Source organism: Chlorocebus sabaeus, chromosome 11 (genome assembly GCF_047675955.1).
Source record: "Chlorocebus sabaeus isolate Y175 chromosome 11, mChlSab1.0.hap1, whole genome shotgun sequence".
Classification (NCBI taxonomy): Eukaryota; Metazoa; Chordata; class Mammalia; order Primates; family Cercopithecidae; genus Chlorocebus; species Chlorocebus sabaeus.
Genome location: NC_132914.1, coordinates 15256577 through 15273906, shown reverse-complemented (window position 1 = coordinate 15273906; position 17330 = coordinate 15256577). Strand labels below are relative to the sequence as shown.

Below are 17330 nucleotides of genomic sequence, written 5' to 3'. Positions count from 1 at the left end.
ACTTCCCTTGGATATAACCACTTTAAAGAAAAATGCCAACTACAATAATATTTTACACCTTTACAGTTGAGAATTTTACAAAACCAAGCATCAACACTTACAGTATGCACTTGTGGTGGTCGGTGATGCACTGTGAGCTGAGGTCCTGTGGATCCCAGGGTTAGTCCATTGTTTACAACATACGTGGTTGTTTGAGGCACTCGAACTGTAACACCTACAAAAAAAAAAAAAATTACAAGATAAAATAATTCTATTGTAAATTTGGTGAAAAACGGATTGTATTTGAAGTCAGTGAAGCAATGTTTTCAAGATTTGAAAGGAAAGATATTTCTAACTTAGAGGTCCTATTCGTATTCAGCCAAGCTATCAACCAGCCTGTGGATAAAAAAACTTTCTTATGTGCAAGCACTAAAAAAAAAATTCTAACTACCACAAACCTTCTCTCAAATAGTCACTGGAAAATATGTGCCACCAATATGTGAGAAAATAGAGAGAAAAATATGAGACACAAGCAACAGGAGGTCCAGCACAGGGAGAAATAAAAGGATCCTTACCAGCAGAACTATGAACAAAAATCCTAGAACACTGGTTGTGTACCGCATGTAAAAGGTAAATGGCCATAATGGAGCAGTGCGACTCAAAAGACAGACAAATTGGGAGTATCTTCATAAAAATCTCTGCAGTCTCATCTTTTCAACCAGGACAGAAAGCCAGAATAAGTCATCCTTGCCATGTATTAAAGAGGTTCCTCTCATTTTCTCCATGCCCAGCTCCTTGGTTGAAGATACTCATTTCACCCCACAGAAAACTGCTGTGACATACACCAAGGAAACAAAAATAGAAAATTCAGAGCCACCTACTGCCCTGACCATACTCCTGCCATTTATTCAGTACCTGGCCCATGCTGTAGTTTGGCCTGGTGCCTGGACGATAGTGAGCCAAGTTTCCCAGAACTCATTTCCAACCTTGTTGACTAATCTTCCCAGATAATGCTCTTGTAAACTTGAGAGAGTTGAAGCCAAACTATGATCCAGAGACTCCAATCAGTTTATTTTCTAATGACAGCATTACTGTTTCTTTAAACAGCTATATTTTTCCTTGCTATCACATTTTGCAAAACTACTACATATGTGTGATGGTTAAAACTGAGTGTCAACTTGATTGGATTGAAGGACACAAAGTGTTAACCCTGGGTGGGTCTGTGAGGATGTTGCCAAAAGATACTAACGTTAGAGTCTGTGAACTGGGGAAGGCAGATCCACCCTTAATCTGGTGGGCGCAATCTAATCAGCTGCCAGAAAATAAAAAGCAGGCAGCAAAACGTGAAAAGGAGAGACTGGCTTAGCCTTAGCCTCCCAGCCTACATCTTTTTCCAGTGCTGCATGCTTCCTGCCCTGGAACACTGGCCTCCAAGTTCTTCAGTTTTGGGACTTGGACTGGCTTTCCTTGCTCCTCAGCTTGCAGACAACCTATTGTGGGATCTTGTTTTTCTTTTTTTTTTTTTTCTGAGACAGAGTCTGGCTCTGTCGCCCAGGCTTGAGGGCAGTGGCGTGATCTCGGCTCACTGCAACCCTCCGCCTCCTGGGCTCTCCTGCCTCAGCCTTCTGAGTAGCTGAGATTACAGGCTTGTGCCACCATGCCCAACCATTTTTGTATTTTTGGTAGGGATGAGGTTTCATGATGGTAGCCAGCCTCATCTCAAACTCCTGACCTCAAGTGATCTGCCTGCCTCAGCCTCCCATAGTGCTGGGATTACAGGCGTGAGCTACCATGCCCGGTAGTGTGGGACCTTCTGATTGTGTAAATTAATACTTAATAAAGTCCCCTTTATGTATATAAACATTTACTATAAAGTATGCATTTTACATATATTTAATATTTATATATAATTAAAAGATACACTGTATATATAAAGTAGGATATAAAGTGGATATATACTATTAGTTTATATGTAGTATATATTTTATGTATATACCCTGTTAGTTTAATACATAATATATAAAATACATACATCCTATTAGTTTATATATAGTATATACTATATGAATATTGTATATAGGATACATATATGTGTATATATACATATATACACACACACACACAAATATATATATTCTATTAGCTTTGTACCTCTAGAGAATCCTAATTCAGATTTTGGTACCAGGAGTGGGGTCCAGAGGAACAGAATATTAAGGATGGAGTTCTTTAATTGGTTTTGGGGTTTCTGGAGTTGGCTGCTTAATGTGATTAGACCCAAAAATGTTAAAAACTCTATTTCTAATAGTATAGAGAACACTGATAGTCCCTGGTGTGAACTGTTTACAGAGTTATGCAAAATAAATGCATTTGACACTCCTGATTCATAGCTTGTGAGAAGCTAGGAGTTTAGTGACTCTATACATAATACTTTGGACCATATGTGGAGAACCAAGGAACATAATGAAGCTGGTCAGTTGCTCCTAAGTGCAGTGGACAAGGAGATGAAAGAAAATGATGAACTCAGGGATTCTGTCTCTCAGCTTCAGAAGAAGATACTGAGGCTCAAAACTGCTAAGATTGCCCTGAATGAGAGTCTTATCTCCTGTAGAGAAAGAGCTGAAGTTGTGGAAAAACAGACATAAGCTCTTATCATGCAAGTGTCTGACCTGCAATGAAAGATACATGCACAGTCTTGCCAGGTGTCTACCGTTAAAGTGAGGGCATTGACTGGAAAAGAATGGGACCCTGAAACTTGGAATGGGAGTGCGTGGAAGGACCCAGATGAAGCTGGGGACACTGAGTCTGTAAATTCCGATGAAGCTTTTCTGCCAGAAAGAACAGCTTCCCCATTCCCAGTAGTGGCAACGTCCACTCCGTGATCCATGCTGCCATCAGTCTTTCCAACTTTGAGGAAATAAAGCCTGTGCTATGTGAGGCAACAGTGACGGCTTCCCCTGAGGCAGTTGCCAGGCAAGCCAATGTTGATTCTTCTCAGGAGCCACTCCAAACACCTCTCTTTGTTTCTGGACCTATAACTAAAGTACTGGTGGGCCCCTAGAGGTGAGGCTGAGAGTGTGACCTATGAGGACGTACGCTACACTCAAAAAGAACTGATTTGAGTTCTCTAATTCATATATACAGAAATCTGGAGAACAGGCATGGGGATGAATATTAAGGGTATGAGATTATGGTGGAAGGAACAAAGTTGGATCAGGCTGAATTTCTTGATTTGGGCCCACTAAGTAGGGACTCTGCATTTAAGGTTGCAGATCAGGGAGTTAAGAAAAGGTTCTAATAGGTTATTTGCTTGGTTGAAATAAGGATTAAAAGATGGCATACGGTGAGTGAGCTGGAAATGACTGATCTCTCTTGGTTAATGTAGAGGAAGGGATCCAAAGACTAAGGAGATTGGGATGGTAGGGTGAATCAGTCACTTTAGAGCTAGTCATCCCAGCTGGGAGGGTCCAGAAGATATACCTTTGACCAATGCCTTGATAAATAGATTTGTGAGGGCAGCACCTGTATCTTTGAAGAGCCCTCTAATTGCTCGACTCTGTAGGTCAGATCTAACAGTGGGAACCGCAGTCACTCAACTACAAAATTTAAACATAATGGAAATAATTGGCTCCCCAGGTGGCAGGGGCCAAGTGGCAGCACTCAACTGTCAAAGACAAGGTGGCTATAGCTACCATAATGGACAGCAGAGGCAAAGTGGCAATCAGAAGAGTCTGACTTGGATAGAGCTCTGGCATTGGCTAATTAATCACAGTGTTCCTAGAGGTGAAACTGATAGGAAGCCTACTGCATTCCTACTTAATTTATACAACCAGAAAGCTTCTAGGTCAAATGGACAAAAGACTAAATTGAATAATAAAAACAGAATGACGACCCCTCAATGAATTTCTAGACTTGAGCCAGTTTACAGATCAAGAACTCCTTGAATGAAGGGGAGGCCTGATGCCCTTGAGGAATGACCCCACTACATTCTCAACAATTTATGCAGTGAATCTTTCTCCCATCCTTCCCCAAGGAGATCACTGGCCTTTTACCAGGGTACCTGTGCACTAGGGAGAGGGAAATGATCAGACATTTCAGGCACTACTGGACAATGGTTCTGAGCATTGATTCCAGGGGACCCAAAGCATCATTGTGGTCCTCTAGTTAAAGTAGGGGCTTATGGAAGTCAGATAATTAATGGAGTTTTATCTCAGGTCTCACTTACAGTGGGTCCAGTGGGTCCCTGGATTCATCCTGTGGTCATTTCCCCAGTGCCAAAATGCATAATCGGCATCAACATACTTAGTAGCTGGCAGAACCACTACATTGGCTCCTTGACTGGTAGGGTGAGGGCAACTATGGTGGGAAAGGTCAACTGGAAGCCATTAGAGCTGCCTCTAAAAAACAGTAAATCAAAAACTATCCATCCCTGGAGGTACTGAGGAGATCAGTGCCACCATCAAGAACTTGAAAGATGCAGAGGCGGTGCTTGCCACCACGTCCCCATTCAATTCTCCCATTTGGCCTATGCAGAAGACAGATGGATCTTGAAGAACGGCAGTGGATTATCATAAGCTTAATCAAGTGGTGACTCTAATTGCAGTTACTATGTCAGATGCGGTTTCATTCCTTGAGAAAATTAACACATCTCCTAGTACCTGGAGTGCAGCCATTGACTTGGCAAATCCTTTTTCTCCATTTCTGTCCAAAGGACCACCAGAAGCAATTTGCCTTCAGTGGGCAAAGACGACAATATACCTTCACTGTCTTACCTCAGGGGTATATCAACTCTCCAGCTTTGTGTCATAATCTTATTCAGAGAGACCTTGATCAGTTTTTGCTCCTGCAAGATATCACACTGGTCCGTTATATTGATGGCATTATTCTGATTGGATCAAGTGAGCAAGTAGCAGCAAAAACACTGAACTTATTGGTGAGACATTTGTGTGCCAGAGGATGGAAAATAAATCCGACTACATTCAGGGACCTTCTACCTCAGTAAAATTTCTAGGGGTCCAGTGATGTGGGGCCTGTCAACACATTCCTGTGAAGGCAAAGACTAGTTGCTGCAATTGGCCCTTCCTACAACCAAGAAACAAGCACAACGTCTATGGACCTATTTGGATTTTGGAGGCAACACATTCCTCATTTGGGCGTGTTACTCCAGCCCATTTATCGAGTGTACTGAAAGGCTGCCAGTTCTGAGTGCAATCTAGAACAGGAGAAGGCTCTGCCAACAGGTCCAGGTTATTGGGCAAGCTGTTCTGCCACATGGGCCATATGACCCAGCAGATTCAATGGTGCTTGAGGTGTGACGGGCAGAGAGGGATGCTGTTAGAGCCTTTGGCAGGACCCCATAGGTGAATCACAGTGGAGGCCTCCAGGATTTTGGAACAAGGCACTGCCATCTTTTGCAGGTAACTACTCTCCTTTTGAGAGACAGCTCTTGGTCTGTTAACTGGGCTTTGGTGGAAACTGAACATTTGACTGTGGGTCATCAAGTCACCATGTGACCTGAGCTGACTATCATGAACTGGGTGCTTTCTGACCTATTTAGCCATAAAGTGGGTCATGCATCAAATGGAAGTGGTATATATGTGGTTGGGTTCCAGCAGGTGCTGAAGGCACAAGTAATTTACAAGCGCAAGTGGTTCAAATGCCCATGTCTTCACTCCTGCCACCCTGCATTCTCTTACCCAGCCTGTACTGATGGCCTCATGGGGAGTCCCTATGATCACCTGACAGTGGAACAGATGACTAAGGCCTGGTTCACAGATGGTTCTGCACCATATGCAGGCACCACTGCAAAGTGCACAGAAGCAGCACTACAGCCCCTTTCTAGGACATCCCTGAAGAATAGCAGTGAAAGAACATCTTCTCAGTGGGCAGAATCTTGAGCAGTGCACCAGGTTGTATGATTTGCTTAGAAGGAGAAATGGTTAGATGTGTGATTATACATATTCATGGGCTGTAGCCAATGGTTTGGCTGGATGATCAGGGACTTGGAAGAAGCATGATTACAAAATTGGTGAACAAAAGAAATTTGGGGAAGAAATATGTGCATGGACCTTTTTAAGTGGTCAGAAACTGTGAAGATATTTGTATCCCCTGTGAATGCTCACCAATGGGTGACCTCAGCAGAGGAGATTAATAATCAAGTCGATAGGATGACCCGTTCTGTGGACACCACTCAGCCTCTATCCGCAGTCACCCTTGTCATCGCCCAATAGGCTCATGAACAAAGTAGCCATGGTGACAGTGCTGGAGGTGATGCCTGGGCACAGCAACATGGACGTCCACTTACCAAGGCTGACGTGGCTATGGTTGCTGTCGAGTACCCAATCTGCCAGCAGAAGAGACCAACACTGAGCCCTTGATATGGCACGCCATTCCTCGGGGTGATCAGCTAGCTAGCCGGTGGCAAGTTGATTATATTGGACCTCTTCCATTAAGGAAAGGGAAGAGGTTTATCCTCCCTGGAACAGACACTTACTCCAGATATGGGTTTACCTATGATGCTGCACACAATAGTAGTCTTCTGCCAAGACTACTATCCATGGACTCAGAGAATGCCTTATCCACCATCATGGTATTCCACACAGCATTGACTCTGACCAAGGCACGCACTCTATGGCTAAGTGCGACAGTGGGCTCATGCTCATGGAATTCACTGGTCTTACCATGTTTCTCATTGTCCTGAAGCAGCTGAATTTACAGAACGGTGGAATGGCCTTTTGAAGTCACAATTACAACGCCAACGAGGTGACAATACTTTGCAAGTCTGGGGCAAAATTCTCCAGAAAGCTATGTATGAGCTGAATCAGCATCCAATATTGGTGCTGTTTCTCCAATAGCCAGGATTCACGGGTCCAGGAATCAGCAGGTGAAGTGGAACTGGCACCACTCACCTTCACCCCTAGGGATCCACTAGCAAAATTTTTGCTTCCTTATCCTGCTATTATTACCTTCTGCTGACCTAGAGGTCTTAGTTCCAGAGGGAGGAACGCTCGCACCAGGAGACACAATGATTCCATTAAACTGGAACTTAAGATTGCCACCTGGATACTTTGGGCTCCTCTTACCTTTAAGTCAACAGGCTAACAAGGGAGTCAGCGTTGGTTGTGGTGACTGTACCAGACTAGCAAGAAGAAATCAGTCTACTGTTCCACAACGGAGGTAAGGAAGAGTATACATGGAATACAGGAGATCCATTAAGGCATGTCTTAGTATTACCATGCCCTGTGACTAAGGTCAACAGGAAACTTTAACAGCCCAATCTAGGCAGCACTAAAAATGGCCCAGACCCCTCAGGAATGAAGGATTGGGTCACTCCACCAGGAATAAAACCACGACCAGCTGAGGTGCTTGCTGAATGCAAAGAGACTACAGAATGGGTAGTAGAAAAAGGCAGTCATCAATACCAGCTATGACCATGTGACCAGTAGCAGAAACGGGGACTGTAATTTTTATGAGTATTTCTTCCTTCTTTTGCTAAAAACATGTTTGTGCATATATGCACTTGTACAAACAAAATTTCTTTATTTCCTTTTCCTTCATCATGTAACGTAAGATTTATTGACTTCCTATCAACATTTAAATATTGTTAACTTTATGTCATAGTATTTGGCTTGGGGATTGGTGCGTTTCCAGTTGTACAAAGGATAATTGTATTATATTAGGTGTAAGTATGGCCTTATTACTCTATTTGAAGACTGTGTATGATACTAGGAGATGTATATGGATTCAAGTTGACAAAGGGTAGACTTGTGAGAGTTAATACAAAGTGTCACTTGATGGGACTGAAGGACTGTAAGTGTGCTGCCAAAAAAGATTAACATTTGAGTCAGTGGGCGGGGGAAGGCAGATCTACCCTTAATCTGGTGGTCACAATCTAAACAGCTGTCAGCAAATAAAAAGCAGGCAAAAAAATGTGAAATGAAGAGACTGGTCTAGCCTCCCAGGCCTACATCTTTCTCCCCTGCTGGATGCTTCCTACCCTGAAACATTGGTCTCCAGGTTCCTCAGTTTTGGGTGTCAGACTGGCTTTCCTTGCTCCTAAGTTTGCAGACGGACTATTGTGGGATCTTGTGATAGTGTTAACATTTAATAAACTACTCTTTATAGACATATATAAAATATGTACTATATCTATAAATTAATAGGCTATGTGTGTGTCTTATTAGTTCTGTCCCTTTAGAGAACCCTAATTCAGATTCTGGTACCAGGATTGGGGTCTAGAAGAACCGAATATGAAGGATGGAGTTCTTTCGTTGGTTTTGGGGTTTCTGGAGTTGGCTGCTTAATGTGATTAGACCCACAAATGCTAAGCACTCTACTTCTAATAGTATAAAGAACACTGATAGTACCTGGTGTGAACTGTTTAGAGTTATGCAAAATAAATGCATTTGACACTCCTGAATCGCCACTTGTGAGAGGCAAGGAGTTCAGTGACTCTATACACGATACCTTGGACCGTATGTGGAGAACCAAGGAACATAATGAAACTGGTCGGTTCCTCCTAAGTTCAGTGGAGAAACTGATAAAAGAAAATGATGGGCTGGGTGCAGTGGTTCATACCTGTAATCCCAGCACTTTGGGAGGCCGAGGCGGGTGGATCACGAGATCAGAAGATCCTGACCCACACGGTGACACCCCTTCTCTACCAAAAATACAAAAAAATTAGCCAGGTGTGGTGGCGGGTGCCTGTGGTCCAAGCTACTCGGGAGGCTGAGGCAGAAGAATGACGTAAACCCGGGAGGCGGAACTTGCAGTGAGCCGAGATCTCATCACTGCACTCCAGCCTGGGCGACAGAGTGAGACTCCGTCTCAAAAAAAAAAGAAAAAAAAAGAAAAAGAAAAACAAAGAAAATGATGAACTCAGGGATTCAGTCTCCTGGCTTCTGAAGCAAATACTGACCCTGAAATCTGCTAAGATTGCCCTGAGTGAGAGAGACAGTTGTCTCGTATAGAGAAAGAGCTGAAATTGTAGAAAAACAGACACAAGCTCTTATCATGCAATTGGCTAACCTACAACAAAAGAGGCATGCACAGGCTCACCAGGTGTTTACAGCTAAAGTGAGGGCACTGATTGGAACAGCTTCCCTACACCCAGTGGGGGCAACATACCCTCCCTGACCCATGCTGCCATCAGTCTTTCCAACTTTGTCTGAGGAAATAAAGCCTGTGCTATGTGAGGCAACAGTGATGGCCTCCTCTGAGGCAGTTGCCAGGCAAGACAATGTTGAGTCTTCTCAGGAGCCACTCCAAACACCTCTCTTTGCTTCTAGACCTGTAACTAGACTAAAGTACTGGTGGGACCCTAGAGGTGAGCTTGAGTGTGACCTACGAGGACGTACGCTACACTCAAAGAGAACTGTTTTGAGTTCTCTAATTTACATGAACAGAAACCTGGAGAACAGGCATGGGGATCGATATTAAGGGTATGAAATTATGGTAGAAGGAACAATTTTGGATCCGGCTGAATTTCTTGATTTAAGCCCACTAAGTAGGGACTCTGCATTTCAGGTTAGCTCAGGGAGTTAAAAAATAAAAGGTTCTAATAGATTATTTGCTTAGTTAGTTGAAATAAGGATTAAAAGATGGCATACGGTGAGTGAGCTGGAAATGACTGACCTCCCTTGGTTAATGTACAGGAAGGGATCCAAAGACTAAAGAGACTGGGATGATAGAGTGAACTTTATCATCAGTCACTTTAGAGCTAGTCATCCCAGCTGGGAAGGCCCAGAAGATATACCCTTGACCAATGCCTTGAGAAATAGATTTGTGAGGGCAGCACCTGTATCTTTGAAGAGCCCTCTAATTGCTCGACTCTGTAGGTCAGATCTAACAGTGGGAACTGCAGTCACTCAACCATAAAACGTAAATACACTGGGAATAACTGGATCCTAAGTTGACAGGGGCCAAGTGGCGGCACTCAAGTGTCCAAGGCAAGGTGGGCATAGCTACCATAATGGACAGCAGAGACAAAGTGGCAATCAGAAGAGTCTGACTTGGATAGAGCTCTGGCACCGGCTAATTAATTAATGTTCCTAGAGGTGAAAGTGATGGAAGCCTACTGCATTCCTAATTTATACAACCAGAAAACTTCTAGGTCGATGGAACAAAAGAATAAATTGAATAATAAAAACAGAGAATGACGACCCCTCCAGTTCTAGACTTGAGTCAGTTTACAGACCAAGAACCCCTTGAATGAAGGTGAGGCTGGGTTCCCTTGAGGAAGGATCCCACTACATTCCTGACAACTTATGCAGTGAATCTTTCTCCCATCCTTCCCACAGAAGACCTCTGGCATTTTACCAGGGTAACTGTGCATTGGGGAAAGGGAAATGATCAGACATTTCAGGCACTACTGGACACTGGTTCTGAGCAGACACTGATTCCAGGAGACCCAAAGCATCACTGTGGTGCTCCATTTAAAGTAGGGGCTTATGGAAGTCAGATAATTAATGGAGTTTTATCTGAGGTCTCACTTACAGTGGGTCCAGTGGGTCCCTAGATTCATCCTGTGGTCATTTCCCCAGTGCCAAAATGCATAATCGGCATCGACATACTTAGCAGCTGGCAGATCCACCACATTGGCTCCTTGACTGGTAGGGTGAGGGCAACTATGGTGGGAAAGGTCAACTGGAAGCCATTAGAGCTGCCTCTAAAAAATAGTAAATCAAGAACTATATCCCATCCCTGGAGGTACTGAGGAGATCAGTGCCACCATCAAGAACTTGAAAGATGTAGAGGTGGTGCTTGCCACCACGTCCCCATTCAATTCTCCCATTTGGCCTATGCAGAAGACAGATGGATCTTGAAGAACGGCAGTGGATTATCATAAGCTTAATCAAGTGGTGACTCTAATTGCAGTTACTATGTCAGATGCGGTTTCATTCCTTGAGAAAATTAACACACCTCCTAGTACCTGGAGTGCAGCCATTGACTTGGCAAATCCTTTTTCTCCATTTCTGTCCAAAGGACCACCAGAAGCAATTTGCCTTCAGTGGGCAAAGACGACAATATACCTTCACTGTCTTACCTCAGGGGTATATCAACTCTCCAGCTTTGTGTCATAATCTTATTCAGAGAGACCTTGATCAGTTTTTGCTCCTGCAAGATATCACACTGGTCCATTATATTGATGGCATTATTCTGATTGGATCAAGTGAGCAAGAAGTAGCAAAAACACTGAACTTATTGGTGAGACATTTGTGTGCCAGAGGATGGAAAATAAATCCGACTACATTCAGGGACCTTCTACCTCAGTAAAATTTCTAGGGGTCCAGTGATGTGGGGCCTGTCAACACATTCCTGTGAAGGCAAAGACTAGTTGCTGCAATTGGCCCTTCCTACAACCAAGAAACAAGCACAACGTCTATGGACCTATTTGGATTTTGGAGGCAACACATTCCTCATTTGGGCGTGTTACTCCAGCCCATTTATCGAGTGTACTGAAAGGCTGCCAGTTTTGAGTGTGGTTCAGAACAGGAGAAGGCTCTGCAACAGGTCCAGGTTATTGGGCAAGATGTTCTGCCACTTGGGCCGTATGACCCAGCAGATTCAATGGTGCTTGAGGTGTGACGGGCAGAGAGGGATGCTGTTAGAGCCTTTGGCAGGACCCCATAGGTGAATCACAGTGGAGGCCTCCAGGATTTTGGAACAAGGCCCTGTCATCTTTTGCAGGTAACTACTCTCCTTCTGAGAGACAGCTCTTGGTCTGTTAACTGGGCTTTGGTGGAAACTGAACATTTGATTATGGGTCATCAAGTCCCATGTGACCTGAGCTGACTATCATGAACTGGGTGCTTTCTGACCTATTTAGCCATAAAGTAGGTCATGCATCAAATGGAAGTGGTATATATGTGGTTGAGTTCGAGCAGGTGCCGAAGGCACAAGTAATTTACATTAGGAAGTGGCTCAATGGCCATGTCTCCACTCCTGCCACCCTGCATTCTCTTACCCAGCCTGTACTGATGGCCTCATGGGGGGTCCCTATGATCACCTGACAGTGGAACAGATGACTAAGGCCTGGTTCACAGATGGTTCTGCACCATATGGTGGCACCACTGGAAAGTGCATAGCTGCAGCACTACAGCCCCTTTCTAGGACATCCCTGAAAGACACCGGTGAAGGGAAATTTTCCCAGTTGGAAGAACTTTGAGCAGTGCACCTGGTTGTGCACTTTGCTTGGAAGCATAGATGGCCAGATGCACGATTATATATACTTATGGGTTGTAACCAATGGTTTAGATGGATGGTCAAGGACTAGGAAGAATTATGATTGGAAAATTGGTGACAAAGAAATTTGGGGAAGAGATATGTGCATGGACTCTTTGAGTGGTCAAAAACTGCGAAGGTATTTGTATCCCTTGTGAGTGCTCACCAACAGGTAACCTCAGCAGAGGAGGAGATTAATAATCCAGTCGATAGGATGACCCGTTCTGTGGACACCACTCAGCCTCTATCCACAGCCACCCCTGTCATCGCCCAATAGGCTCATGAACAAAGTAGCCATGGTGGCAGTGTTGGAAGTGATGCCTGGGCTCAGCAACATGGACTTCCACTTACCAAGGCTGACCTGACTATGGACATTGCTGAGTGCCCAATTGCCAACAGATGAGACCAACACTGAGCCCTCGATATGGCACGCCATTCCTTGAAGTGATCACCTAGCTACCTGGTGGCAGGTTGATTATATTGGACCTCTTCCATCATGGAAAGGGAAGAGATTTGTCCTCCCTGGAATAGACATTTACTCCAGATATGGGTTTGCCTATGTTGCACACAATGCTTCTGCCAAGACTACTATCAATGGACTCACAGAATGCCTTATCCACCATCATGGTATTCCACACTAGCACTGCCTCTGACCCAGGCACTCATTTTATGGCTAAAGAAGTGTGGCAGTGGGCTCGTTCTCATGGAACCCATTGGCCTTACCATCTTCCTCACTGTCCTGAAGCAGCTGGATTTACAGAATGGTGGAATGGCCTTTTTAAGTCATAATTACAATCCCAACCAGGTGACAATACTTTGCAGGGCTGGGGCAAAGTTCTCCAGAAGGCTGCGTATGCTCTGAATCAGCGTCCAATATATATGGTGCTGTTTCTTCCACAGCCAGGATTCATGGGTCCAGGAATCAGGGGGTGTAAGTGGAAGTGGCACCACTCACCTTCACCCCTAGGGATCTACTAGCAAAATTTTTGCTTCCTGTTCCTGTGACATTATGTTCTGCTGGCCTAGAGGTCTTAGTTCCAGAGGGAGGAACGCTCGCACCAGGAGACACAATGATTCCATTAAACTGGAACTTAAGATTGCCCCCTGGACACTTTTGGCTCCTCTTAAGTCAACAGGCTAACAAGGGAGTTAGTATTGGCTGTGGTGACTGTCCCGGACCACCAAGAAGAAATCAGTCTACTGTTCCACAATGGATGTAAGGAAGAGTATGCATGGAATACAGGAGATCCATTAAAGTGTCTCTTAGTTTTACCATGCCCTGTGATTAAGGTCAACAGGAAACTATAACACCCCAATCTATGTAGCACTAAAAATACTCAGGAATGAAAGACTGGGTCACTCCACCAGGAATAAACCATGACCAGCTGAGGTGCTTGCTGAAGGCAAAGAGAATACAGAATAGGTAGTAGAAGAAGGTAGTAATCAATACCAGCCACGACCATGTGACCAGTTGCAGTTATCAGGGACTATAATTGTCATGAGTATTTCCTCCTTCTTTTACTAAAAACATGTTTGTGCATGTATACACTTGTACAAGAAAATATCTTTATTTCCTTTTCCTTCATCATGTGACATAAGATTTATTGACTTCCTATCAACATTTAAGTATTGTTAATTTTATGTAATAGTATTTGGCTTGGGGATTGGTGCATTTCCGGTTGTACAAAGGATAGCTATATTATGTTAGGTTTAATTATGGCCTTACTACTCTCTTTATTTGAAGAATATGTATAATCTGAGGAGATGTGTATGGGTTCAAGTTGACAAGGGGTGGACTTGTGATGGTTAACACTGAGTGTCAACTTGATGGAAGGATACAAAATAGTGATTCTGGGTGTGTCTGTTAGGGTGTTGCCAAAAGAGATTAACATTTGAGTCAGTGGGCTGGGGAAGGCAGATCCACCTTTAATCTGGTGGGCACAATCTAATCAACTGTCAATGAATACAAAGCAGGCAGAAAAACATGAAATGGAGAGACTGGTTAGCCTTCCAGCCTACATCTTTCTCCTGTGCTGGATGCTTTCTGCCCTTCAACATTGGACTCCAAATTCTTCAGTTTGGGGATTCAGTCTGGCTTTCCTTGCTCCTCAGCTTGCAGACAGCCTATTGAGGGACCTTTTGATCGTGTAAGTTAATAGTAAACTCCCCTTTATGTATCTATTTATCCTGTCAGTTCTGTCCCTCTAGAGAACCCTAATATGTTTAAATGATATCAGTTTTGGTGGCAAAATCATAAAGAAAAGCAGAATGACTAATAGAAAAGTAGGAACAGTGGTTAACTTCTGATGAAAAGGAAAAGGGATGTAGTCAAGATAGGGATACAAGAGCACTTACAGGATACTGAAAAATTTCTACTTCTTAACCTGATGAAGAGTTCATATGTAATTCATTTTATTATTTTTCTTTACTTTAAAGTTTAGACATACTTTTTATATAAGCTTGTGTTTATATGATATATTCTACTACTGCTTATATGTGGTTAACATATAATTTTAAAATGTCATATTTGTAACATACATTACATATATGTAACGTATGTATCTAATATATGATATATACAGGAAACTATAAGCTTTCTCTAACATTTTCCCTTCTTTTCTCAGCCACTTTCCATATCTTTAAGACTCTCATTGAAGGCTATCCTTTACCATGATTTCCATCATCTGGGCTAAATCACAATTGACCATTACCACTCTAATTAGGTAAGGTGTTTCTTAATAGAGTAGAGAATATACCAATATCAAATTGTGTACTATACCAATACAGGCCATAAATAAACTTAAAGACAACACTCAGAGCACAAATCAACTAGTATACATGAACAATTTTCTCTGTTTAACTCTCCTAAGGGAAGAAAAATAATAATAGATTATTTTTGGTTATACTGCCATTTCTTTTTTGAAAACTATTTTTTAATTGACAAAAATCATATATATTTATGGTATACAACATGTTTGAAATATGCATACATTGCAGAATGGCTAAATCTAGCTGACACATGCATGATCTCACATACTTACCTTTTTTGTGTGTGGTGACAATACTTAAAATCTGCTCTATTGGCTATTTTCAAGAATACACTACATTGATTTTAACTATACTATAGTTTCTATGTTGTAGTACAGATCTCTTGAACTTATAACAGTACTTTTAATATGACATTATAAGAAACTGTTGCAAAATTTAACATTATTATATGCCATTCCAACTAAATGCTGAAGAGAACTACATGTATCTTGGGGCCATATACAAGAAAAATCTCTTACTATTTTGGGGATTGACCTGCCGAACAGCAGGAGCCTGCATAACAGTTCCTCGCAAGGGAGCCTGAGCTGGTGGTGCAGGAAGAGTTGTATAAACCACCTGGTGGTTTGCAGGAGCTCTTGGTACAGGGAGTCTTGTGGTCACCTGAGTTACTGGACGATGTGTTACATTCACGGTAGTTGGAGCTAATGCAAGGCAGAAAAAGATAAGAATACAGTAAATTTACGTTAAGCAAACAGTATTAAATGGTAGTTATCTTTGTATAAAATCTAATTAACTGATAAAGACAGAAATAACAGTCTCCTTTTGTGGTCTTCTAAGATAAAAATGATAGGGCCAATAAACATTAATAATATTAAAATCCAAGCTTCAGAGGAAAAGAACACCTCCACCACATCCAACTCCCTTCCCACTCTGGTCTGACCAGATAACAAGCAATGTGAAGATTTTTTTAAAAGGTGCAGAATCAAGAGTATGATGGCACAGGAGTGACTTAAAAGAGAAAAACCTCCTACTTTTAATTGTTCTTAGCAAAGTAGAATCATAAGCCCTCCAGGCCTTCTACCAAGGGGGTGTAAATCCAAAAGAGTATCTTTGTATTCCCAAAGATAAAGAAACTGACTGGCTATTGTTAATTCTCATTTATTTTTCAAGTGAGCCAACCTAACTCTTTGACCATTATAATCAACATTTTGTTTAGCTGAACCAATCTATCTTTTTTAAAAACAGTAAATAAAATCCATTAAAAAACAGACTTCTCCCTTCTCTACTCTGGCATTCCTCCTATTGTATGTTCCAGAAAGCATTAATATCTTGAGTAATGTTAATAAATATTTATCAAAAAATGAGTCATAAACATTCACTGACAGCATGTATCTATAATAATGATTTTTAGTGACACTTTCTTGTTAACAACTCTCTGAATTAGAATCATATTTTACAAATGACCATGCAGTAATTGTATAATAAAAAATAACAAATCAATCTACTTTGATATGGAAAAACATGGGTCCTATAAAAAAATCAATTTGGAAGAAAATACTAGCTGTAACAAAGATAAAACGGTTTCTTTACTAAGGACTTTACAGATCCTAACTTTTGATGTGAGTCTTCAGAAATGGGAAGAAAGAAGAAAGTATTAACAAGAAAGAACACTTATTTCTTCATCTCTTTACTCCCCATTCCATAATCTACACTGCCCATGGGTTTGAATAACGATATTTCTTTCCAAAATATCTAATTTTGATGACTGTCATTATAACTTTGTATAAATGTAAAGAAAGACAACACAGCTCCCAAGGTTGAACTTACTTATAACTGCCTATTTAGATAGAACAATGGTATTGAAATATGAGAACCAATATAAAATTTACACACCAGATAAAGTCACACAAGCACATTCTTTTGCCTGGAAATGCCAACAAGGTAAAATTTATTTTACCTGATGGGAAAGTCTGATTAAGCATCTAGGATTCTGAAATTCAACAAATCTAAACAGTCCCTATCAAAACAACCATGCATTTGCTACATCAACAATAATTTCATAACTCAAAGATTAATTAACAAATAGTTTGCTAAATCACTACGGAAAATATCCTGATTCCTACAAGTTATTTGGTGTTTTAAGTGTAAATTCTACTGGATAAAACCCCACTTTAATTCAAAGTTTTCCTTAATGAGAGGAGTACTTATATAAGAACTGTGCAGATAAATCTTCAAGCAATGGACTGTTTTACAGAAGACAAACCATCTTGATTGGTTTCTGAACAGTTTAGGGAATACAGGCTAAATCTTAAAAAATTTGAATTTACAGCTTCTTGAAAGGTAGCAAGCATATGATTCCTGGT

The 17330-nt window shown here is 41.9% G+C and overlaps 1 protein-coding gene across 12 annotated transcripts in view; it reads right to left on the bottom strand.

Moving 5' to 3' along the window:
- ATF7IP (activating transcription factor 7 interacting protein) overlaps window positions 1-17330 on the bottom strand; it is a 134597-nt gene that overhangs the window by 6489 nt on the left and 110778 nt on the right. For all 12 annotated transcript variants that reach the window (XM_007967736.3, XM_007967732.3, XM_007967730.3 and 9 more), the window contains 2 exons: window positions 15486-15668; window positions 102-214 (listed from right to left, as the gene is read on the bottom strand). In XM_007967736.3, the coding sequence (XP_007965927.2) occupies window positions 102-214; window positions 15486-15668 (296 nt within the window). The remainder of the gene's footprint in view (window positions 1-101; window positions 215-15485; window positions 15669-17330) is intronic.